This window comes from Ambystoma mexicanum, chromosome 1q (assembly GCF_040938575.1).
Source record: "Ambystoma mexicanum isolate Mex_15411 chromosome 1q, UKY_AmexF1_1, whole genome shotgun sequence".
In the NCBI taxonomy this organism is placed as follows: domain Eukaryota; kingdom Metazoa; phylum Chordata; class Amphibia; order Caudata; family Ambystomatidae; genus Ambystoma; species Ambystoma mexicanum.
This window is the reverse complement of record NC_090922.1, coordinates 94,797,163-94,823,916: the sequence shown is the minus strand read 5'-3', so window position 1 is coordinate 94,823,916 and position 26,754 is coordinate 94,797,163. Positions and strand designations below refer to the sequence as shown.

The following is a 26,754-nucleotide window of genomic DNA, read 5'->3' as shown; positions in this document are numbered from 1 at the left end:
GGGGACACGAGAACAGTTACTAGGCAGGCAGAGGCAGCTCCCTTCCGGTCTAATACCATCGGCTACAGGCTCACCGGAGGGGCAGAAAGGTGGTATGTGAGATATCACAGTGGTAGAGGAAACCCCAACAAGCAGAGAAGGTTTTGGGACTCTAACAGCTACACATAGGAAAGTCATTTACCTCATGGCAGCACTTGGCCGGAGAGTGAACAAAGTCTGCCAAATCATTAGAGCACAGAAATACAGCTAAGTGACCCGCACCCAAACAAAGTGAGAAGTACAAGTCATCTTCCTCAAAGCAGTACTTTACAGGAGAGTGAAACAAGTCTTCCGAATTACAAAGACAGAGAAATACGGGCCTGGGACCTGCACCCAAACCAGGAGAAAGATATAAGTCCTCTTCCTCATGGCCACACTTGGCAGGAGAGTGAACTAAGTGGGCTGAACTGAAGAAGTGGGGAAGCCTGGGTCTGGGAACCCTAGTTGTATATGAACTGTGTTGCTGAGAATCCTATAGGTGGATCAAAGGGACCAGGGAAAGGGAGTCCTTCCCCACTGGGCACAGTGGACTGTGAAATCCAAGATACCAGGAGTAAATCTCCTGGTAACATTGCACTTGAGAAAAAGACCAAATGGCTTGGGGAAGGGAGTCAATCCCCGAGGCTAGTGAAAAGCCAAAGCCAAAAAGAGGGAAGTAATTCTCTTAGCTAAAAAGGAAACCGACCACAAAGTCTTCAACTAGGGAAAGGGAGTCATTCACCCTGGCATGTGTGGTGAACGTTCAGATACCAAGTGTTAGAACAGAGTATCATTTTGAGGCATTTTAAACAAGAGAAGGGAGGCATTATTTCTGGAGAAAACCATTGGAACGCAATAGTACTTTGGTTAACACTTTTGGCCACAGGAAGGGTGTCATTCCCCCTGGTTAAGAATTTGAAACCAGAACTGTGCTGCCTCGTCCAGGAGGAGGGAGACATTCTCCTGAACCAAGAACATTGACACAACCTTGTAGTTTAGTTATAAGTGTAAGGGGCAGAGATAGAGTTGACACAGGACAGTGGTCTCTAAGCTACAAGGACATTCTGACAGACCCATTAGAACTTTAGTTTTGGCAGGGAAACCCCTCAGAGATAGGGAAAGGTAGGTTTTCTCTTTATTTTCTTGGTGAACACCAGTCTATAGCAATCACTATGCCACCTGTGTGTCAGTCTCCTCTTTCTGCATCCTTACAGTATATAGCAGGGCTGTCAAATTTTGAGATGTGCTCTTGTGACTGTCAAAATTATATGACCCACCAAAAGGTGGGGGGAAGGCCCAGTCCATCACAGTCCTTTGGAATGGTCAGGTACCAGGAGTGGATATCTACGCATACCCTTCAGATTCTGTTGCACCTGATCTGTTAATGAATGCTCACCTCTTGATGAGGAAGGGCCATCATTTTAATAAGCTATACCTTTTTTGTGAGAAATGTGTTTTTTAGTTTCTACTTGTTTGGCGCGTGTGCTGATTTGAAAATAGAGTTATACTCTATTTCCAACTCTGAGGCATGAAGAAATTGAGGTCCACAATGGTCATTAGTTTCATTTTATGGGTTTATTCAATTGAATTGTCCAATTGATGGGGTATGAAGTGGTGCCGACACGTGTTTCGACCTTACAGGTCTTTTTCAAGGCTACCAATATGGTTACAGAATACATGATCATGGACAAATTGGTAAAATTGGGGTTGTGCATAGTGCATGGTGAGTAAGATAACCCAGTGTGACGTATGTGAAAACAAGATAATGCATTGGAGAGGGTGTCATTATTTAACCATTGGAGGTGTGCATTGGGAACATCCAAGTTAGGTGACATTGTGTCAAAGTTGACATTTGAGTTGTTGCATTTTATGCCATTTAGAAAGTTAAAGTAAATTCAACATACATTTGGTTATAACTTTGACATATACATACACATGTTGCATAATAGTTAGAAAATAGAAAACACGGTTTTTGAGTGGGGGAGAGAAGAAGGTTGATAAGAGATTATTAGTATTAGTAGTGTCCTCAGAATGTTTGGGTTAGTTGGAGAGAGCAATATCAGTAGGCAAGCTCACCTGGTGAGTACAGGGCATAGGTATGCCATGGTCTATGCTGGGTGCATTGGTGTCTGTTCCTCTCAGTTGGGCCTGCGTTACTGGTGGATGTGGGGCTTAGTCCACCCATGTCATGTTAAAGTTACAACAGGCACCACGAGCACAGACCTTTTTGAGTTTCCGCCAACTGGCTGCTAGTGCACCTCAATTACAGACTGTAGGCGCAGCAACCCACGGTTCCTGGTGCTCCTAATTTACTTTTTTTGTAGTTGCAGTTTCAGAGGCGCTACATAGGGAAGAGACAATCCTCTGGACGGCTGTTAATTTTGGAGAAAGGGGTATGTTAGGCTCACCCACATGAGACTGCAACCCAGTTTGAACGGGCTAGTAGGTGGAATTCAATCCTTCACCTCTTTCGGTGGAAATCAATCTGGCTACTTTAGGGGTCTCACCCTTCTCACAGATCAACTGTGCGGTGGTTGTCCCACCTCCATCTAATAGGGGTTGTTCCCAAAAATGAACAGCACTTTCACATTTCCGTTATATCGATTCATTAACCCTACTCCCACATGGATAGCACTAGGCCCACCAAGATGTTTTGGCTACTCTTCCATAACTTTTCAGGGATACAGACATTCCCAAATTAGTAGGGAGGAGGCCTCATCCCTGAGATATGATCAGCTTTTTGGCTAATAAGTGTAGTGTTGCCTTCTCAGACATTCAAACTATATGCATTTGAGGTCTCCTTGGGTTTTGAGTTTGGGTGGGGGTTGGTCTGGGTGAAACCCAGTTGTCAGGACAGATTGATCCCACTTCTTACCTTAATGTAACACAAAAAAAAAGGACGAAATGCTTGTTAATTAAACCAAATCCTTGGTTGGGATAAACATCTGTAACTTCTAGGGGTATATCTAGAACACAACAGGGAATCCTTCCCTGGGAATGCCCCATCAGTAATATCACACACAGTGAAATAATATAGTCCAACTGGGGATACCGGTCTCCCCCCAGGTTCCCGGAACTACTCACAGTCCTCATAAGGCATTCAACTGCTTCTTTGCTCCAGTCACAGGGACATAGCAAGACGGGCAAGTTATGCCCCCCCGCCCCAATTCAGTGGACTCAGTGGGAACTACCAGGCCCTTCCTACGTCCTTGCCAGAACTGTGGGTCTGCCTTTCCAGAGGACTGGCAGCCTCCAAGAGCGTTGTCCTAATAGATCTTGGGCCTAGTCTGAGACTGCTTGCTGTGGTCTTTGGCTTTCTCACCCTATTTGCTCTGGTGGTTGTTGTGGCACTGACCCTCGAGTTGCACCCAGGCCTGAGGTACACCAGTCTGCTCACGTCATCGCCACTTGGTTTACTTCCATTCTTCCTACAGTGCCACTTACTGTGCTCTCACTCTGTTTTATGCAGGTCGTTCCCTTACTCTCGCTGAGGTTCACTTTTGGACAGGTCACTTTTCTTCCTTCATTTGGGATACTTGAACTGGCTCTTTACCTTCCATTCCAGGTTAACCCTTCCTCTTGCAGGTCCACGCTGCTATGATCCTTCACATGGCCTGGTGGACATGGTTAAGCCGGATTTCTGAACTCTGACCTGGTGGGCAGAGGTTCAGAAGGCCAGCCTAGTTTCTTGGAACAGGGTAACCTCTGGAGAAGTCAGACCAATCAAGGTAGCTATGGTCTGCGGTCAAGACTAAATCTCAGGAGGGGTGAGGGTGACTGAAAGACCTCAATGAGCGCACAGAGCAAGGACACTTACAAATTACTCCCAGACAGATGTATATATCAAAAATATAAACACATTTATTAAAAGGCCTTTGTAACTCAACACACAGTAAAATAATCACAGCACTACTATCAAACCAACACAACACAATCAATACAAGATATATACAAGGGCATTGGGGTCGAAAGGGTTAAAGTCACAAAATATGTTCACAACCTAAAGGGAAAGGAAAATAGGCAGTGCAGATAGTCTTTAGTCCCCTTCAATATCAAACACACACCTAACTAAGAGGCAGTCCAAACCCTAAGAAGATAGGAGCCTTATGCTCAATAATACATGCAGTGCAGGCGCACGCGGTTGTTCCAATGGGCAAAACAGGGTCTTTCAAGGGTCTTTAGCAGCTCAGGAACGTGGGTGAGGCGATGAAGAATAGTTTCCCACTATTTGAGGAGGGCCTCCACTTGAAGGCAGTGATTCTAAGGTTCGGGAATAGTTCGCTAGTTCGCACTAGCACTGGAAAGGAGAGGGGACCCCCCCCAGAGGCCACTTGTGCATAAAAATGGATGGAGGCACCAGGGGCCACCGGTTAGGGTTACTCACCGGCCCCAGGCACACTCCTGACCAAACTTCCCCAGTTGAGTCCACTTCGGTTGCAGGTTCAAATGCGGCATTATGACGGCTCTGCGGCTTTCAGTTCCAAAGATACTGTGATGATTCCCAAACGGGACACTGGAGATTTCTCCGCTCCTGATGGATGGATGGATGGATGGATGGATGGATCAGGCCAGTTTCACTGCAGTAGGCTTCAGGGGCAAGAGGGTCACAAATGCAGCGCACCTGCAAAGATCGTTGCCGTGGCTGGGCAACACGGTAACTGCGTTTACTCCGGACCTGGCGCACTCATCTCACTTCAGATCTGGGAATGCCAAGTGTTCGAAATTCGGTGTGAGGGTGCCGGGGACACAGAGCTAGCAGTATACCAAGTTTCGAGGGCCTCCTCAAAACGACGGCAGAGACAGAGAAAAGGTCCTGCATAGGCTGGTCAGTCCACTGGTTGGCCGAGGGACACTTCGGAGAAGGTTTACTTGCAGGTTTTGTTGAAGGTGCCGAGAATAGTTGGTCCCACTATTCTAATGGGTCGGAGGGGTCCCACAGGACGACAGTGGGCTCACGGTGCTAAACCTTCCAGCGGTTCACCAGCAGTTCCTTGGTTTCAGGATACTTGGACCCTATCATTCGTTCAGTGAGAACTCCAGAGATTGACATGGTATGGGTGTTTGGTGCCTCCTCTTATCCAGAGTCTCCTTCGCCAAAACAAAGCGGACCCAATGGGAGATCTGCTCACAAACACACACTCCATATGTGGACCAATCATGGATCACGCTGGTCCCAGGCATTCACAGCACTCCAGACTCTCTGGCACCCAGGATGTGTATTGGGGACAGACACCCCAGCCCGCATCCTGGGGGCACACACACAAGGCATGCAGAAGCCTGCGAAAGCTTGGCGTTTCGCGGGAAACGGCATGAACAAATAAGGAGTGACCTGGGTCGGCTCGACCTGGGGAAGGCAAAGGGGCAAAGATGGCCAATGGACAGGACAAAGAACCTTGTGGCATGGCCATTTTGGAGCCAGGCCATCTATTCGTGCCAAACGGGGTTCACGCGGTTTAAATGGCAGGAAAGGGTTAAAATTACATGAAAAGATAAGCTGCCACCAGCTCTGTCCACACATCTCCTAAAAAGTCCTAAGAGAGTATCTAGGGTCTTTGGAAATGACTAGGAGACCCAAGTGCACTGTACTGTAAGGTACATTGTGCCCTTGTTACATGTTGCAGCATTGGAAAAAAGGACTAAGGGAAACAAAGTCTCCCAGTACTGACTGTCTTAAGGGCAAGTCAGTTTCCCCATAAAAAGTGAGCGAAAGCCCGGAGGAGTGCAGCACAAGGCTGTGCCCCCCTGGCAAAGTCAGACTAAGGTGTTTAAAACAGCAGCATAAAGTTGAGGGGTTACACAACTGGAGGGAAAATTATATATAAAATGAAATCTTTCCTAAAAGGCCTCTTGAGATCAGAGGGAAGACGTGCCTTGCTACCATCACCATGCTCCTATGGAATCTCTTGCCTTGACTGTTCCCTTCGACTTTTGCACCACCATCCCTCTAAAATGCTCCATCTCAGTACTTCATTACGTATGTATTGCTTTGGTACTAGATGGAAGTTAGGGAGATGCCCTGGTGAAGCACCTTCCCTGGACTACAGATTCCTCTTGCCTGGACTAGGGATGAAGCCACAGAACGGACTTTGTTACAAGTTGCATGGGGGTGCGCAGACGAGGAGGGCATATCAATTCAGTTTCGTAATCTTGAAGGGAAACAATTGCTCATATAGCAAAATCAAAAGTTATGGAAAGTCTAGTTGAGTATCAGTGGACTGTGCAGTTGTGATCTTACGTACTATGATACAGTGTAATGAAGCGTATGGGGGTGGTGCTGTACCGGTTGGGTGGCGCTGTGATGTCCGTGTGCTAGTGGGTTCTGTTATGTTTAGCAATGTTGATGGGCAACTGTGATGCTTGAAATGCATCGGAGGGACAGGACCTCCGTATCCTTGTCCTTTACTGCTTTTTATTGTGTGTTCTGTTGTGTTTTCTGTGCAGGAGTTCATGTGGGACTCCTGGCTGTGCAGCTCTCTTTTGGTTTGGTGAACAGACCCATGGAATACCTTTATGGCACCCATGGGTAGAGGGTACAACCCTGTGCCCCTTGTGTATGTTTTTGGGCACCTGTGTGTGACCCACAGAGCAGGGTACGGGCTGGTGGCAGCTCCGTGCTGAAATGACGGGTGCCCTGAGCGTCCTCCATTTTGGGATGCCCAGGCCCTGTCATTGGAATCGGTAGATTCCTGATGGACAAAATGGCCCCCATAGCCTCTTGCCTTCCATCACCTGTTACCTTGATCTTCCCAAAGTCCCTGGAAGCCCTGCCTCTGTCCCTCCCCCCTGACTGGCTGTTGGGTGGAAGTTCCATATATGGTAGTGGTAGTGTGGGGAAGTGCCGACCAGACTGGCTGGAGCCTTCTCAACCTCTGTATGTTGTGGGTACGCCTGTGGGGGGGACCTGGGTGAATGGAGTGTGTGACGAATACGCATTCTATGTTGTGGTTGTCTAGTATCTGGTGTTTGACACAATGGCTGAGACAGCCCTGGCCGAAACCGGTATGAATGCAGTATGGAGTGTTGAATGGCTCGGTACTTGTTGTGAGTGTCTGCAGAGAAGTGAATGGCCTGAATGCACCATGTGCCTGATTGGCTGCCTGCCTGAATGCCCTTAGTCGTGATTGGATGCTTGAGTGTGATCCAGCGGAATGAATGAGAGATCAACAGTATATCTGGGGACTTCTCACTGCTAGGAATCGTGTTCAGAAGCTGAAGTCCACTACGACGAGTAGCTGAAGCTTGACCTTGAAGCCCTGCTGGATGAGAAGAATTGCTGTTGCTCTACTTTGCAATCTGAAAGCTGCTGTGCCTCAAGGACTGACCCAGAGAGGACCTGGTAAGGCGCCATCTTCCCGAGCTACGAGGGACCATCGTGCACCAGCTGATCTTTGCCAAAGCTCCCTGGTAGACAGACCTTCGACAGGCTCCCGACCCGATACGGGGACTGCTGCGGATCTCCAAGGAGAAGCGCCAGGACTGCTGTCCGCCACTGTCGACGACCGCCATCGCCAACCGGAGCTGCCGTGCTCCCGTTTGCCTAAGTACTTTCGAATCCAAGGACGCTCTCGTCCGCATTTTCGCCACTGTATCCTGCTGGAGAAGGCCTGACCGTCGACGCGCCGAGGAGCATCCACCGGTGGGTTTCCCGCCACCCAAAGACCACAGAGAAGCCGACGACTCAACGCCCTTGCTGGGCCACAGTTCTTCAAACTCTTTGCAGTCCAGAACTATCGACACCGAGGTGCCCCGCACGCCTCTTCCTTGCAGGATGTTTACGCTTCCCCGTCAACGAGCACCGCTAGGAACGACGCGGCCACTTCAATGTCGTAGCTTGACCTGTTCTCTGTCAGACCTTCGACGACCCGTGACTCCTGCCTGAAAGGGAGGACACTCGAGAAGGGCCGTCGATTCCCCGACGCGGAACGCTACAACACCAGGTACTTTGAGGTTGCAGAACTATTGGGAAGTCTAGTGTGAACAATATATGGACTGGGCTTGTATCTTTCTTCTACAGGTTGCCCAGGTGGGGGGGATCTCCACACAGAACTGTGACTCGTGGTGCGGGGCCACTATTCTGCCAATTCTTCAACCATCTTGCTTTCCTTCCTCCCTCTACTGCTGGTTTCCTCTTTATTTTGATCTGTGTGTCATTCTGACCATATGCACTTTAATGAGATCTGATAACATTAGTGGTACCACTTTAGAACTGTATATATTTACCATTATTGATTTCTGAGTAAAAAAAATGAGTTATCGTGATAGTGTACATCACTTCGAATATTAATTATATAAAGACTGTTTTAACCGATACAGCGTGTGGCCATTCCTTTGTGGGTGCTCGTCGACTACACTGTAGTTAAGAAACAGCCTGCATCACCTCCTGAGAAGCTAGGCCTGGATTTCTCGTCCACGTACCAATAATAGAGAATCTTGGCAGGGGTCCTCTGTGCTTCTCCTCTACCAATAATAGAGAGCGGAAGTACAGACTCTCCCCCCCCTCCGATCTTTACAGTAACCCATCTTTTGTATGGCATTTATAACTGTGTTGAGGGGTGTAGGAGTGCAGTATCTGCCAAAGGTCTGTAACACCTGCAATTCACAGTGGTATGACACCTTCATACGGTGGCAGCAAATGCTATAAAAAACAAGTTACTTTCAAACAGAAGTCTCTCATTTCACCCAAAGCAAGACAGTCCATATGATACTGGTGGCCCTTCTTTGCTGAAATAGCAGTACCCCCCACCCCTTATGTGGTATCAATTCCTTCTGGAGACTGCTTTTTTACTCCCAAAAGACACAGCTGTGGTGCCATACTTCTCCCTACAGACTTGCTCAGGAGACGGACTCACCTGTCGCAGGTTGAGCCGAAGACGATAAAGCCGCTCAGCCATCCGAACATGAAGCAGACCTGCTCCAGAGGCACCTTCCAGTGACTGGAGCACACCAGGTCCCACTGCAATAGAAGAGGCACAAAGATAAGAAACTGTAGTCGACAAGTTCTGCCAGAATCAAGAGCAGCATTTTTCAAATTAGACAACTGCATTTCTGCAACGCATGAATCATCATCTTTGGGTAGCAAATGTGAGAATGTCACTTGGCCTAAATTGGCATGGTTGCTGAACTCTCAAAACTCCTGTGCCATTCCTTGCACGTGGGAAGGTCTACTGGACAATGCACATGGCCATGTTTATTCGCTCCACCCACTGCCTTTTACAGCTCAAGCATTTTCCAATCTATACCCTGCTGCATATCATTACCAAATGTGTCCTACTTGGGCACCAGTGCGTGCTGCACTTGCTCCCTAGGTGCACTCCGAATACACTGCATCCGTTCCCATGGGTGCCTTGCATCTCTTCTGCATCCTGCCCATGCTACCCCTTCCCATGGATATCCTTTTCTGCACCAGGCTGGAGCCTCCCAAGGATGCCCACTCTCCCAACTGTGTCACCTGAGTCTATGGATGCTACTCCTTAACACCATATACCTATAATCCTTAATTCCCGGTGTTTGCTTATCAAATAAAAGTTGCTATTCACACATCGAACTAAAGGGTCAAAGTGGGAGGGGGTGACCAGACTTAACCATTATGATTTCTAAATCTACCTGCCTCTGCTCGCCGGCCTCTACAACTCATCCAGAACAGGACGGCAAGACTTGTCCTTGGCCTCAAACCCAGGGATCCTATCTCTCCAGCACTGAAATCTCTCATTGGCTTCCATTGGCGGTAAGGATCAAGACCCCCTGTATCGTCCACAAGTTTTTCTGGGCCAGGAACTGCAATACCTCCAACTGTTAAGGATTTCAATCAGGCGACACACACCTTGGTCTCGGCCTACTATGTAGCACACAACTGAGATGCTTTTCTCCTTATTTTATAGATTCAATTTGAGATGGTACACACACCCGCTTTTAAAATACCCCGGATCACAACGAACCATGAATCAGGCTGGTTGGTAAAATGCAATATTTATTTATTTTAAAATTCAAAAGAAATCCTACAATTTTTAATATGGGGCAGCAATCACCAATGGGGTGATAATTACAATGAGGATGTAAGCATTACGCTTGGTTTAACCTTCTAGTGGAACATATACAAAACACCTGGGAATAGGAGCACTTTTTGATTTAGGAAAGATAGCACGCAAGTTAGGCTTTCCCCCTGCAATGTTTGCTCAACCCACAAATAATTGAATTCTTAATGGATAGAAGGACACAGCAGGTAATCAGGAATAAGATGCAGAAAACGGAATCAAAATCCGATCTTCCCTCACCAAATAAAAGTGGAAAATGGACAAATAATTAATGAATTATTGTTAAAAACTTTAAGGTAAATACAATTTATCACTAAAGCAACAATGCATAGACACGAACAATCACAAGCAATGGATTATCAAGAGCATGCAATTGAAAACTGAGTGGAAAGTTTAAAACATGTTGCAGCAAAATGCATTTCCTTTCAATTGCCGTGTAAATTCACCCAAACGTTTTTTTTATGAAAACGGGTGAAATACTCTGATTTGGCGTGTGATTTTTGAGCTGGGGGATAGATATATATCACAGGTACAACATAAAGGTGAAAATAGGTCTCTAGCTGGTGAATTGGTAGAGATTTGGAAGGTAGAGTGGGGCTTGTTTTTAGGAAAATATAGCAGTGAAAAAGAGAAGATTGATTTTTAAAAGCGAAAGGCAAATTTTACTTAAACTAGATTTAAATGGCTAAGGAAAGAGGAACGCCACCCGTGAATATCAAAGTTACGCTGCAGTTGTAACCCTTCACACAGTGTACCCCTTTGCTTTAGCGAAAATTAATTAATGTAATCAAAATATCGCTAATGACTTTAATCTGGGCAAGACAGGAATGAAGAGAAAAAGGGGCGCCAACGCTTGAAGATCCAGGGCAAGAACACAGAGAATTCTGACAATTTTAACAAGTTACCAGGATAAGGATAAAATGGCTTAGAGATTGGGATAATGACAAATGCAAGACAAAGCAGACTATGGATTTCTATCGAGTAGGGATTATACTTACAGTCCATTTTAGTTTGGGATTTTTGGACCGTCAATGATTCTAGTCACTACACGGCAGCACGCCTGGAAAAGGGCAGCTGGGCAAAAGACAGCTGGGCAAGTCGGGTCACGGGATGGTAGTTATGGTCAATGCATGGCACAGGTACCTCTGGATGCAGTTAGTGGGCAGCAAGCCAGGCTGGTTAAGGATGCTTCCAAAAGAATACCACAGCTTTCCCCTTTTTAATGGGAAATTAGTGGGCTGATTCTGGATCAATGGCCTTGCTGGGAATAGGATCAGCACTGCTTGGGTTTTGCAGTGCACTCTGGAGTAGGGTCAGCAATGCTTTGGCCTTGTAGTTGGAATCTGGACTCAGCAGGATGAAACAGGAACGCCGGCGCAGGAAAATCAGAGAGAGCATGTGTGCCTGTCTAGAGTCTTGTCAGGGACTCTGATTTATAATGCAGAGTGAGATCAAAGTATATGGCTGGGCAGGCTTAGCTAAGCACACCTCTAACTGAGGGGATTGGATAGGGGTGCTAGTCTCCGCCTCGCTCTCAACTGGTTGGATTTCAAAGCAGGAGAGCAGATTTATGGTGTGAGTTTACAATGTTCAAAAACCTCCCACAGTTATTTTAGCCAAAATCCGATTTTGCCTCAAACGGTACATTTATATAGTCGAAATCTCTTAGCAAATGATATACATAGGTTACATATTTTGTGTAGAGCATAGCACTCCAACTCTGCAATCCGTGAGACATTGTTTTGCCCTTCTACTACATTTTGGCAATTTTGAGCTTGAACATTCGGCCTAAAATTCCAAAACTTTATACACATGTGTGGATTAACATAAGGGATAGAAGTATAAAAATGTGCATTGGCATCATGGATACTTTCCTTGTAATCCCCGATTCTTTGCCATTTCCATTCCCAAAGTGTCAGTGAATTCTACCATGTCTTAAATGAAAGCCCCAGAAAAAAAAATAATAAATACATAAATAAATAATCACTTTTAAAAGGCGAAATGTTTACAAAGTCTTGCTGCAGAGATACAAGTCTTTACATTTTTATTCATAAATAGTCTTTGGAAGCAAATGGCAGTCCTTTGTCACTGGGCCATTTTTCCTTTTTTTCAGCTGCCACCAACTGTCATTTCCTATCTGGATTGAAGGTTTATTGCCCCCCCTCCACTTCACACTTCCTTGTCCTGGAAATCCCATTATCAGTGGGTTCAGCCTAGATTAGATTCTGTCCAACCTAATAATTATCAGTGGGGTGTTCGTATCTGCTGAGAGAGGCCCTCCTGTTTGGTAGCATCCCCCCCCCCCCCCCCCCCAAGCAGAAACCTATTTTTTTTTGGAAATTGCAAAACCAGCCAATATGGTTTAACAGTTTTACTTTCTTATATTTGCTCCTGAATTAAACAAGCCAGTTGAATAAAATAACCCATGTGTGTATTTTCCCCAGCAACAAACCCCTTCACATTGCTAGATGACAGGCTTTCATTCAACAGTTTACTTTTAAAACGGGCCTTTCTCTCCTTGAGTCTGCAAAGCCCATTTTACATGTGTGGTGAAAAGCTGGCATTTCTTTTTTGTAAATTCGGTTTTGCATCTCCCTCTGGATTCCCACACTGTCTTGCAGCTATAGTTGTTTCCTTGTATGCAGGAGTTTTGTTTGAAGCACAGATGTATTGAAATTGACATGGCACAGATAGCTGGAGTTTCTTTGAACTACTGAGCTTTGATACATTGTAAAGAGAATTAACATGTTTTCCTGTGCAGGGAAAAAAGTGAAGCTTGTTGATTTTTCTCAGAGTTTATATGACCGGGCCTGTCATTCAGAAATCATGCCTGGTTTTGCTGAAGCACAATGATATATACTGGGCATGGCAGGGCCTTATTAATCACAGTGGTTTAAGGAAAAACAGATGGAAATAGCATCAGAGCAGCATTTTTTAAAGGTGAAAAACAAGTTTCCTTTTCAATGGGGATTTTGGGCTTTCAGCAAAACAGTGCTGCCTTTTCACCTTATTCCAACACACTGGCACGCTCCCTCAGTGTGTCCCCTTGTTCGATTCTGCCCAATATATGCTTGGCAAGACGGTGCAGGCATATTTTTGTTGCTGCAAAACACAGTTTTAAGGCCATGGTGCTCACAGGAGCCAGTGCAACCATTTTGCTGTTTCTGCGCCAACGCAGCTTGGTTTTGGCGACATTCTGTTCAGTGGGTCAATGTAGCCCACACAACACCATCTACCAAAATATCTTCCTACTCAAGCTCTTTGCTCCTCCACCTTCGACTCCTTGAGGGTCAGTCGCTTCTCTAAGCAACGAGTTGGGGGCAGATCTCTTTCTTCGGCTGGTGCCTCCTTCTGGAACAGCCTCCCTGCCTCTCTGAAACTTGAGCAGAAGCATCTCCATTTCCGAAAGCACCTCAAGACCTTCTGCCTTCTCTCTTCCTCTCCCTGCTGATCTCCTCTCCGATACACGCACTGGTCACCTGGCAACCCTCTGAATTCATAACCCTACAGTCCCCTTACCTGCACGTATTATACACTTGTTGTCTGCACTACTAACACCTGCACTTGCCACCCGTTGGCTGCATTACTGGTGGTTTCCCACCTTCAGTAACAAGCCAAGAGGGCCCATTTTCCTACTGTGGTGCACTGAAAGCAGTGCACTTTGTGAAAGGAAGGGCGAGAGTGTGCCCTCTCTGATATTTTAAGACCCTGCATAAATGGCGCTCTGTGTTCTAAAGCGGTATTCATACAATGGACACAGGCGGTTGCGCTGCTCACATTTGCATGTGTGCTATGCAGTAACATCATGGCAACCAGCACGGTAGCGCTTCATCAGCAAAACTCAATTTTCCCCTTGATTTTGAGGCGTTGTGGTTCTGGGTATTGGGCAGCAGTTTCGAGTGCCACCAATACGCATGGCATACAAGCACATTTAGTCATTTTGGCGATATGCCACTTGGCAGGCCACCCCTGCGTCAATCCGTACCCCTCCTTCAAGTCCAAGCAAACATTTGACCGCTTTTACGGGGTATTCTCAGTGGAATCCTAATTCTAGTCCCAAGCCCATGCTGACAGGAATTACCAGAGATTTCTTGCCTTGAAGATGGCAGAGCTGATCCCAGAACATGGCACTAGAGGACATTATCTTTGACAAGTGCACTGACAGGTGCCGATATCCCTGTCCGTTCTCTCCCTGCCTTGCAATGCTTTTGTGAACTGCATCGTCTAATTGGATTTCATCACACCACATTGCGGCCATTGTGATGTTGTAGGCTGTGCTCAGATAATGGAAAGCATGTGAGGTCCCACTGTGTAGACTGTGGATTCACCAGCTCGTCACTTGTGCTGCCAGAAATAGAAACTGGCAAACAGATACATTTTAAGTATTTATTTACAACTGTGCAAGTAAACATACAATGTCAGCATATTAATGTTGGCCAAAAGAAACAGGTCTGTTTCTAAATTACGGTTCAGTGTTAATGAGATCCTCATTAAAAGTTCAAGCTCCAAAGTTTAATGCAAACCAAAATTAAGGGCAACCAAAGACCAAACTTTGTAAGTGAGGCCAGTCTTTAAAATAAAATCACAAAAAAATGTTTTAAAAAAAACAGTCTCTTCTCCTCAAGGAGTGTGTCTTGGCAAGTGTCTCTGGGAGGGGTGTGCTCTGATCTCTTGCTTCTCTTTCTGGTACTCAAGATATCCACTGCAAACAACCCATGGCTCATTGGCAGACTAATGTATTTTTGTTGGGGGTGCGGGGGGTCTACCATACCCATGTCTAAGCCCCTTACTTGGATAGTCCCCGAGTCACAGGATTGAAGCCTCTTTCTTGTCAAATGCTTAGGATCTGACTTGCCTGGGAGCTTGGCGGACCCTAGAAAGGGTGGCTTGCAAAGGGGAGATCAACTCTTGTTGTAGTTTGTTGCATCGAGTCTTCCCTTCGCTCTAGCTTTTCCTCCATTCCTTTCTCTCTATTGTCCTTCTCGGGTCTACAATCCTCCCCTCTTGATGCCCCCTTTTACTACACCATTTCTCACTGGCCTCTCTCACAACCCTTGCCCTCTTGATGATAGAACTCTTCACTTTGTGACCTGCTTCTCCTCTATATCCCAAACCCTTCCCTTTCTAAACAAGTCTCCTCAGTAATCACTCTCTTCCTTCGTCTCCTGCTTCATCTTCACAATTCACTTGTCTCTCACCATCCAGCTTTTATTCCCATTGAGCTTAATTTTACTCTGTCCTACTGTTTCCTCTCACTTTCCCCATGGTAACACTCACCTCACACGCCAAGGTAGTGCCCTTCTACTCTCCACCAAACCAACTCCTCTGTCTAATCAATTAAAGGCTTTCTCTTTATTCACTTTCTCTCACTTCCGAGATCAGGTTTGTTGAACGCCAGGCCTCGAGAGCCAGATTCATGCCGGGTTTTCAGGATACACCTCATAAATGTTCATGAGATGAATTTGCATACAATGATTCTTAATGTAGGCACATTTTCCTCATGAATATTGAGGGATAACCTGAAAACCCACCAGGATCCTAGCCCTCGATGCCCAGAGTCGGACAACCCTGCCCTAGATAGAACCTCTGACTACTACCCAAGATGTTACCCTTATGATTCCCACTAACCCTTCTCCCCGATTTACTCTCTAGCTCTTCTAACAACTGATGAAATGAGGCAATTCTGCAATTCTCAGGCTCAACTCCTTGTGAGGCTAGGCAGGTGAGCCTGTTCTGCAACACCCTCTCTAGGGGTCAAGTCAAGTGGGACCTCACCGGGAGAGACTCCCCTTTTGGGGCAAGGACTCCATTCCCAGGAAGAACAACTCCCTGATAACCTCCAGATGATGTCTTACATGGACTTGTGTATTACATCAGAATGTTATCAGTTTCGTGAAGATAAAGTGAACCTACATTATCAGTGACAAGAAACTGAGGTTATCACTTTCAATCAAAGTCTTCAAAGGACTGTGCGCGGCTGTCGCAGACCGCAGAGCCCACGTACACCAGAGCAGCTCCAAAACAGAGCAAGAAACGCTGAGAGACTGGCGTGCGAAAGCAGAGGAAATCCAAACACTGTGGAACAGCGAGTTCGGTGGTGGTGTGACCACAAAGCAATCATGCTGGGCAGCCTGCCCATACAGCGGCATTGAAACCACCAGCAGGAGGAAGGAAGTCTAGAACCGAGTCACAGCATCAGCGCTATCCAAAAGGCAAGAGCGGGACGCTGAGGAGAGAGGCACCGTGGAAAGTAAGCCGCGGAGCTACAAGGAAAGCAAGAGAGTCCAACGTCCTACAGGTACTGGCGCTGTTACCCATGAAAACAGAAGGTGATACGTGGAATGGCAATACTGGAAGGTCAAGCGGGACCCGCTGTAAGTTAAACGAAACTCGTCCCAGTACTAATGTGAAAAGAAGTAGAAATAATCTGATAAACCAGAACTGTGTCAATGAGATCAGGAGAAATACAAAAACCACTAAGTGGGAGAGAAACGAAGTTGGAAACGTATTACCCTGGGAAAAGGGAAAAGTCAACCGATATCCCAACGATAAGAAAGAGCATACTAGAGAAGGACACTTGGGGAATAAAGACATGTGAGCTCATGAAAATAAGTCTCATACATGAAACAGCACCATGGGAAGAGGAGGCTTATAATTTGAAATTGAGCAACCAAAATATTCAAGAGGAGAGCAATATACAAGAGGGTCTTGAGCCCTACAAGAGAGAGGAGGAACCTGAACAGAACTAAGTCAATCTCTAAGAAAGAGGAATGGGAAAATACCAGTCCCCTAAAAGAACTGCAGAACTTAATCCAGAGGATAACCAGAGATTATTCATGAATGACCTAGTGAGTGGAACAATAAATTCAAGAAAACCCTGTGACAAAACGCAGCAACCAGGAAAGGGGAGTCATTCTCCTGGCCTTAGTTAGATCACTGGCAGGGTCATCTAGGTTAGCTTTGGATGGTGGATGGACTTGGACATTCGGAAATACCCCGTAGCTATTGAGAAAGACAGGCCTTTTACTTTAGATACAATAGTGAAAATGTCTTTATAGCAAGTCGTTCTTCTGATCCTCCACACAACCAAAATCTCTCACTCTCGCATTTCTCCACATACCACGCCACTCCTTGGCGGTGCCTTCTTCTGCTGGTTGACCATTTCTGTTCCAAGTTTCTCAGGGTCTGCAAGTGTCTCTCCTGGCTAATCCTCCCCAGGTTTAACTGCCTGCTTGGGATCACCCAGGATCTTCCTTACTGCAAAAAGCTCATCCTAGGATCAACAAAGGCTACTTTGGCTGGCCACATTGTATTTGGCATCTGCTCCTTCTCCTCTGAGATGGAGTGACGGATGGCCTGAATAACCCACAAAGTGTCTGGGAAGTTTCATGGGTTAATTTGACAGAAATCACAAAATATGGATGGTTCACTGGAGTAGACCAATTAACATCAGCATCGGCTGGAAAAGGGGTTTGGGAAAGTGGCACTAGGACTCAACTCCCCTGGAATTCCTGCCCCAACCAGGGATCTTTAGCTCCAGTTAGTTCCTATAGCTCAGTGACCACAATTGGCTCTTTGCTACCTTGCTCTAAGCGGGAGTCACTGAGACGCTGGCTATCTCCGTTGCGACTTCCTACCTAACTCTATGCTACCAAGATGTTTGTTCTAGATTGTGGTGTATGTGTGCCTTCTGATCTTATCACCCCTTTTCTCTTCACTACTCTACTCTACTCCTTCCCCTACTGTGCTCCGCCCCATCAACTCCCCCCTTCTCTTCTATCCACAACCCTCTTAGACATCACATCTTTCTTTCTTCCTACCACCCTCTCCTCTTCTCTCTTCCTTTTTTCACAATAGTGTGACTCTTCCTGTTCTACTACTACAGCTACTTGCTGTATTGTTACTATCGCTCCAACTACCACCATTCTCTACGACAATCAGTCTCTACCACTACTGTCTGTCTCCTGCTTTGCTTTCTGTATACTACTACTAGTCTACTACTTCTACACTCACACTACTACTACTCTTCCCACGGCAACATCCACTGATCTTGTCCTATCCACGAAACTCAATAATATGGTGCCCTGCTCAGCCCTTCACTACACACACACTGTCACTACTCCTTTTCTAATACACCCAGTTTCTTGCACCACACTTTACTAGTCTCATTCTCTCTCCTACCACTCACACCCCTCTCTCTAACTACTACAGTCACTACTCTACTATCTACAATAATATCTTCAATCTTTCATCTCCTAAACTCCCCCACCGCCCCTGCTTCCTGAAGTACGTAGCACCGATACCACTCTCTCAAATTCCTCACCTTTTCAACTCTCTGCTACCAACTCGTCAATACTCCACTCTGCCTGGTCACTTGGTCACCCTCCAGCTCGACCTGCGACCTCACCTGTACAGCCCACACTCTGCTTCTGCTGCAGTCTGCTTTTGTAGTGCAGGGTTGTGTATGCAGTGACCGTCTCACCTCCACATTGGTTTCAGCACCCAGAGGATCTCCTGTACCAATCCGTGCCTGCCTTTACCCCAGGAGGAGTGCTACGCAGCTGGGAGGCCTTAAAAGCCCTCCTAAGCCCCTCCCACGTTTCCAGCACGGTTTTGTGTTTCACTTTCATACTGTAAGTTCGTTTTCTTGCTTGAAGGGCGAGTACTCTGCTTCTTAGGTATGTTGGCTGCTGTTGGGTGGTGTTGCCAGTTCACAGGCTCCTGGAATTGCTGTACTCCTGGGACTCCGGGTGTTTGGATCCAACCTGGCTTTCTTTGGCTGCCTGCAAGAGTATTCTGAGAGTTGCATTTCAGAATATCTTTTTTTTTTTTAAGACTGGTCACTGCTGCATCTGGAGGCTTGAGATTTTATGGTGTGGCGCCAGTGCTGTCATAATTGGCAACACGGGTGGGATTGCCGGTGGCCAGTGCCCCCCACCAACTACAACTTCACATGCCTGGGCAGGGCTTTCCCCCCGCTCCCCTTTGACAGGGTCATGAACCTGACCCAGTCACAAATGTATTTCAAGGGAACAGGCTGTCCCTGTGTGATGGGGCTTGTGATGGGACTCAGATTGGCCCATGTGATCCTGGCCAGGTGCATGTTCAGGGGCTGGCATAAAGCTACATAGAGGCCAGAAGCCATTTTGGATTTGATATGGCCTCCTCTGCATGTGTGCCTTTATCTCTTTACCTTGAAATTTCCCGTGTGGCTACCTGCTCCCCTCCGTGTGTACGAGTAGGTTAAGCTTGTGTTTTTTAATTGATTTCTCTCACTCAGACTGCCAGTGTTTGTTTACTTTCTCTTGGAAGAGGGGGAATACTTTATATAAGAGGCTTGTTTGAGCTTTAACTTTGGCTTACCTAGGTAGAGTTGTCCATGAATGCAAAATAACAGAGCCCTTGTTCAAGTTGTAGAAAGGCTTTCTGCTCATGACTTTAAAGGAGTGTGGGGGTGCAGTCTATTTCCTACATCCAAAGACTGGGTTTACATACAAGGAGCTTGTCTCCTTCTAGCAGTACAGGATTGACTTGGAAGAGGGTGTTATGGTCCATGGTACTCTGGCAGTCCCCAGTGGAGATTTGTAGTGACATACTGACAGACACCCACCCTTACAAGAGCTGCCCGTCACATTTTTAAAAATGCACAATGAGCCTTAAAAAAGAACACAACACTTCATTAGTGTCCATTTCCCCCAATTCTTTGTGTCTGCACTGTCACCTTCTGTGTCGGCATCCAATATATGTATTGCTGAATGTGATGCAGTGCAGATGCCAAAGTGTAAAAAACTGCCAGTGGTCATGCAATTCATTACTACAAGCAAAATCAGGGCCCCACAGTTTTCTGCGAGAGGCTAAATAGGCAAACTGGCAAAGTAAACCCAAGCATTAGCTGAAGTCTGATTCTCTGCACTCGTACCAAGGGTTGCTAATGACATAAAAAAAAAGCAGTAACGTAAGGAAATACAGCACTGCTGACAGATACCTGCATCACAGGGAAAGCAGGACATCAACAGATCGGATTGGGCAAACGCTGTAGTATACTATTAAATAACAATTAGTTCACTATTGCTGCGATGCCCCAAAACATGCAAAACTGACCTGCTCAGCTTCAAGTGGTTAGAAGGCTGAGAAGACTCCCCCTTTGTCCTTGCCAGTCCTCCACCGAGATCATGAAAGGAGGACTGCAGGGACCCTAGTGAAACCCTCCGGGGAATAAAACCCTTTACAGATGTTAGTTGTCACAGCTTGAGAGGGCTGCGCTGAACGATGTCTGTTGCCAGGATCGGCATAATCGCGGACGGGTTTACTCGATTTCCGCTGACTCCGGGCCACGATTCTTAAAGTCCAGGACGGAGCCTGTGCACGGGACATAAGCAAACGGGTGGTAAATAATCCTAACCCTGTGATAATTTATCTATTATGAATATGCAAAGCGGAGCCTACTGTCTCACTGCGGCCGAGAGCTAGCGGTGTGGAAGAAAGGGGAGCGGTCTGAGGCGAGGCCCTCTGGATTCTTGGGAGGTGTAGGAAGAAGCGATAGTTCGAGCAGGAAGAACAAAGAGGAGAGAAAACAAGGATCCTAGGAGAGTCATTAGAGAAAGAACGAACTAACGAAGCGTCTGTGCAAAGTAGCGACACACCATCACCTTGGCAACAAGGATACTTCAGCTCACCTGGACCGGAAATGGACGTAGAGGAGTATGCGCACAGAACGATGCCTGCATTGTCACACGGCTCAATGTCAGCCATCTTGCGAAGGGATAGTACCAGAGGAATCCTTTGTTTCCAGCAGTACCACAGAGAGTGGCGCTGGAACGGAGACATGACATACTCCTTCATTCTCAACCCAGAATATGATACATTTAGTCTGCAAGGATGTTATTAGAAGATTGCCAGCAATACTTGCTTCCCTGCCCCCTGCCGATTAGATGGGGAAGAGGAGGACAAAGGGTGTAGGATTTTTGGGAATAGGAGTCAGCATAACCCCGGCATCTGTCCATTCATAACTGTAGCCAATATATACCCATAACTCATTCCCCCTTTCCCCAGAAAAGTGTAGAATGAGACCTGGTAGTTTGTTGGCATAAAAGGCCGCAGAATTTATTCCACAATGACAAAAAACCACACTGCACACATTTGTGGAAAAAATTGTTGGCAAGATGCGGCGACTGCTCCGTGTTCCCAGAACATGCTTCCCCCTTTCTTTCCTGAGAGTCTGTAAGTAGGCCCAACTCTCCCCACCTTGCTGTCCGAGCCTCACCTGCCCATGCAGGTGCCCCTGGGCGGGAAGTGCGCCGTTTCCTTTGGGGAAGCGGAGCCGTAATTGTTCCTCCCCGACGCCCCTGCCGCTTAGGCTCCCAAGGGGCGCTGGGTCCAAGAAGGGCGAAGACCATTCCTGCTTTCTCCTGGCTGCTCCGGAGTCTGTCTCCTGTGTTTGTCTGGCCAAACACCGCCACACCTCCTAGTTGCCCTGCGACGCTGACAACCAGGTGCCCCGTTTTGTTCGTAGGGTTGGTGGGTGGGAAAACGAAATCTTCCGTAGTCCACGAGCGGGGTCCACAATTGCAGCCGGATGCTGCCTTCTGTGAGAGCCCCCGCTCCCTATAAAGGGGGAATCCCCTCCCCTTTCTTTTGTTTCCCCTTTCGCGGGCTTTCCCCAGTAGCTGCCGCGCTTACTGGATTCGCGGGCTTTTCCCGCTTTTGGCACTCTCCTTTTCTCGGGCTTCTGCCCGTTTTGCCGCCTTGTCCCCGTGCCTCCCCCACTCCTTGAAGGAAAGGGGGAGGGCGAGGGACCCCCCACGGGGGACACTGCCCAGGTTATCGGGGGTGCCTCCTCCATTTGCAGGGCTTTTGTCGTCAGCCCTTGCATAACCCCGGCATCTGTCCATTCATAACTGTAGCCAATATATACCCATAACTCATTCCCCCAGAAAAGTGTAGAATGAGACCTGGTAGTTTGTTGGCATAAAAGGCCGCAGAATTTATTCCACAATAACAAAAAACCAAACTGCACACATTTGTGGAAAAAATTGTTGGCAAGATGCGGCGACTGCTCCGTGTTCCCAGAACATGCTTCCCCCTTTCTTTCCTGAGAGTCCGTAAGTAGGCCCAACTCTCCCCACCTTGCTGTCCGAGCCTCACCTGCCCATGCAGGTGCCCCTGGGCGGGGAGAGTGCCGTTTCCTTTGGGGAAGCTGAGCCTGTAATGAGTACATCATCTCGCGCATGAGGGCCCCTCTCCCTAGGCTAGTTAAGTCATTACCCCCCCAAGGTGAATGATCAGTATTTCAGGCTTACCTCTGCTGGCTAGGAGCTTGCGCACCTGGCCCTGCAGTTGTGCCCATTTCATGCCCGGCCCCCCATGCCACCTGATACTGAAATTGCCAGCCGTCTGTTTTTCTTGCTCCGCTGTCCAGCACGCCCCCGCCCTAGACACAAAGGAGTGTCCTACTACCCAAACCAATATCTTCTTCTTCCGGGCTGGTGCTAAGGGAGGAAAAGAAGAAGGCATGTCACCCTTACATTTTTTCAGGCCTAATGTATCTCTTAAAGCAACCAGATTTCCATCTGCCAATCTGCTTGATTGCAACATCCCCCATACCCATGGCTGCTGCGGATGTCGCTGCCCCGATCCGGAATGTATGCGTCCCAAAAACCCCTTCAGTTTCCCCAATTCTTTCTAGAGCCAGTTCCATCACCCTCCTGAATTGAAAACGACTTAGCGAGGAGCCGTCTTCGTGAATAAGAAACAGCGCCTTGGTCCCTGAAACAGGTCTCACCCGGAGGAACCCTGCTACCGCCGCGACTGGGCAGACTGTACTCCCCGTGATGTGTTGAGGGAGACAGTACATCCCTTCCCCTTCTGATCCGTTTTTGACCTTTTTAACCATAGCGTTACCTGTCCTTCCGAATATTGCACGTCCTGAATCTGCAGATACCCTGTGCCTTTCGCTTTTTTATTCTCTGGGATCAGTTCGCTTACCCTGAAAGCCCCAAAAAATGCTAATGAAAACGCCGCCTTAAACAGTGCCACTTCAAACTCCCCATGACAGATTTCATCCAAACTGGCCACAACCTTCTGTAACTTGACATAATCAATGGGTCGCCTCGCATCCGCTTGGGGTTTTGCCTGCCTGGCCCAACCTCTCATGGCCATACAAATATGGTGTTCTTTTGTGTGGTCAGCCAACCCTTGTAATTTGGAGAAATGGGCGATGGCAGCCAAGTGTTGTGCCATCCATGACCTGGATTTTCCACTTCGCCATCCCCATCCCACAAAGGCCCTTATTGGCCTATCCTGGCTGTTTACCACCAGTTCCTGCTTGAGTTTTTGGTACCGCTCCCAGCAAGACAGGTACCTTCTGTTTGTACCTGGTGACAGCGCCGTCTGAATCAGGGAACTCAGATTGCCCCAATCATGCCCCACCACATTGGATTGACTGGCGTCATCCCTTTTTCTGCTCCCGGGCAACTCTCTCGAAATTTCTCCCACTGTAAACGAGAGAGAGCATCAGCTGCTGTGTTCTGCACCCCTGGGATATGCCTCGCTCTTACATCAATGTTCCCTTTCAGCATGCATTTGTAGAGCTCTCTCAGTAACCGCAGGACCCTAGAGGTTCCGGCGGATCCCTGGTTAATTATCTGGACCACTGCTTGGTTATCTGACCACAACACGACTTTCCTGTCCTTCAACTGCCCCCCCCCCCATAGCTTAAATGCCACCACAATGGGGAAGAGCTCTAACAGTGTAATATCCTTGGTGACCCCCCCCCAGCATGCCACTCTTCGGGCCAGGTTGCTCCGCACCACTGGCTATCCATGATTGCCCCAAACCCTAGAGCCCTCGATGCATCTGTAAACAACCTGCGCCTCTCATTGCTGGTGGTCAAGGTTCTCCACACCCGGACCCCGTTAAAACTGTCCAAAAATTCATCCCACATCGCCAAATCCTCCCTTACTTCAGTCCCCAACCTGACGTGTTGCCCTGAATGCTTTAGGCCCACCATTTTCAGTTCAATACTCCTCGCGTAGGCTTTACCTACTGGGATAACCTTGGCTGCAAAATTAAGATTACCCGCCATGACCTGCAGCTCCTTTAGGGTAGCCTTCTTCTTTGACCTTAACTCCTTGATGCATGCCTTTAGTTTGGTAATATTGTCCTGAGGGAGCCTACACACCCCTTCCACAGAGTCAATTTCAATCCCCAGAAAGGTTAAGCATGTCACCGGGCCCACAGTTTTCCCTTCAGCTAGAGAAACCCCCATCGCTCCCATCAGATTTTGAAACACTTGCATGATCTCCTGACATTCTGCCGTACCTTTTTTCCCAATGAATAAAAAGTCATCTAAGCAGTGCAGGACTGTCCCCGAATGGCATTCCTGTTTTACCGTGAACTCAAGGAATGAGCTAAATGCTTCAAAGTAAGCACATGAAATGGCGCACCCCATAGGTAGACATTTATCAAAATAGTACATATCCTTAACCTTAAAACCCAACAAGTGCTGGCTTTCTTCATGCATGGGTAACAGCCTGAATGCTGATTCAATGTCTGATTTCCCCATGAGGGCACCTTTCCCCGCTGTCCTGACCAAATCAACCGCATCATCCAGGGAGGCGTAGTGCACCCTGCATTTCTCTTCCACAATCCTGTCATTCACTGAACCACCCTCTGGAAATGACAAGTGATGTATTAAGCGGTACTGACCCTTCTCCTTTTTCGGTACCAGCCCCAGCGGTGAAATTACCAAATAAGCTAGGGGGGGGGATGTTTGAAAGGGCCCGCCACCCGGCCCAAGTCCGCTTCTTTGGATACTTTCCGTAATACAACCTCTGGCATTGCTAAAGCTGACTTCAGGTTCCTTACCTCGCCCCCCTCCAACCTGTCTGCAGATGGGATCTTGAACCCCCACCTGAAGCCCTCCCATAACAACTTTATCTTCAGTATTGTGATACGCATTCAACCACGGAGTCATCGCTTGTAATTTAACCGGGGTGGGTAGCCTGCCTTTAATCAATTCATTACATATTTTGCGGGGGCCGCTCTTGATTGCATGACATTAACTTCATTCACTCTTGCCCTTGCTTTTGCCCTTCGGGCTGCTCTTGCGTCTGCCTTCTCCACTAGCGGAACCATGCTCCTTGTTGCTATTTCCTCTTGGGTGTTTGAATCTGCAAGTTTTGCCAAATGGACAACCTTCCTCCGAGTTGACCCTCCAGCACTCAGCCTGCTCCCCCTGGTAGCTGGTCCTATTGTTCCAGGAGGAGTGCCCGCGAAAGGACGCCCTTCCACACCTAGAATAGCCACCTCTGCCCCTCCATACCTGAGTTTTTTCAACCGCTGGCTTCTCCCCCCCTTCGCTCGAGAGTACCAGTTTGTCCACCACACCCCCAACATCCATTTCATCCCAAGCCAAGGCCGGCCACACCTGCATTTTTAACCGAAAGGCCCTATCATACTTAAGCCAGCCTTCGCCTCCCTTCTTTAAATAAATATCTTGAATGTAATGACAGTAGGCTAACATAGCTGAAGCATCCTGGGGGTGCTTTTCAATCATTATAGAGGTATAAATCAAAAATGCTCTAATCCAATTATGAATGGACGCCTCAGTTTTGGGCGTCTCCTTCTCCCTCTTCTCCTTCTCTTTCTCTGATAATTCTTTTAACCTGTTACCCAGAGGCTCCATCTCCACTAATTCCAGGATTTCCACAAACTCTTTCCTCCATACCCGCTCCTTTATTGTCATTGGAATATGCCATGACAAAGAGTTCACCGACACCCTGGCTGGTGCAAACCGAGGCATAGTTCTCCCATACTGTGTCATAATGCCCCCTGTTCCCCCCTGACCAATGACGCCAGCTTGTGGTAGCCCCAGGTTAGCTACACCCTGGCCCCACCAAGCGGCTGGCTGTGTTGCGCCACCGGCTGCTGCATCCCATTGATTCCCCGTGCTGTTCCCTCCCACTAGGGTCCCAGCACTTGTAGGTAACGGAGGCTGTTCACGAGGCGCCTGACTAGTGGCTAGATTAGCCATGACCCCAGTACCCACACTTTGCCCCATGCCTTGCTGACTCCCCCCACCAAAAGTAGGGTTATGCAGCCAGCCTCCTGACCATTGTACCCCTGGACCTGGCGGCACACCCTCCGGGAAGCCACCCCCTATTTGACCAGTCCCTGTGGCCCCTGTCGCCGGGACCGGTGTTACTTCCTTCTGTTGAATTACATTTGCCCCATTGCCCACTTGATTAAATGCATTAACATTCCCACTTAGCATTGTGCCATTGCCCCCCGTCCGCCATGCTTGCATACACTGTAGCACCATACCTTTCACCACTTCCATGCAAGGTGGTCCAATCTCCATCACCGCCGCCGGTCTGGCTTCAGGGGTGCTGGGTGCTACCTGGGGCATGGAGGCAGGCATATTTGCAGGTACCAGTACGGTTTCAACCTCTTGCGCCTGCCCTTTACTTCTGGATGGTGCAGCCTTCCCCTTTCTGCTGCTTGCTGCTTGCTCTCTGCTCGCCTTAGCCCTCTGCGTCATCACTCTTTCTCTTCCGTGTAGGTTCCTCCTCCTCTTCAAGCAATCTTTCTTCCTCCTGCTCCCGTAGCTCTTCATCCTCAGCGAACATCAATGGGGATTCTGGTCTGCTGCTGGTACGATTCCCTCTTGGCTGGTTCACCAGGGTTTGCATTCAGTCCCTGCCAT

The 26,754-nt window shown here is 47.7% G+C and overlaps 1 protein-coding gene across 2 annotated transcripts in view; it reads right to left on the bottom strand.

The window, feature by feature from the left end:
* Positions 1 to 26,754, bottom strand: part of SLC22A31 (solute carrier family 22 member 31) — a 325,367-nt gene that overhangs the window by 229,410 nt on the left and 69,203 nt on the right. For both annotated transcript variants that reach the window (XM_069635621.1, XM_069635629.1), the window contains exon 2: positions 8,868 to 8,971. In XM_069635621.1, coding sequence (XP_069491722.1) covers positions 8,868 to 8,971 — 104 coding nt within the window. The remainder of the gene's footprint in view (positions 1 to 8,867; positions 8,972 to 26,754) is intronic.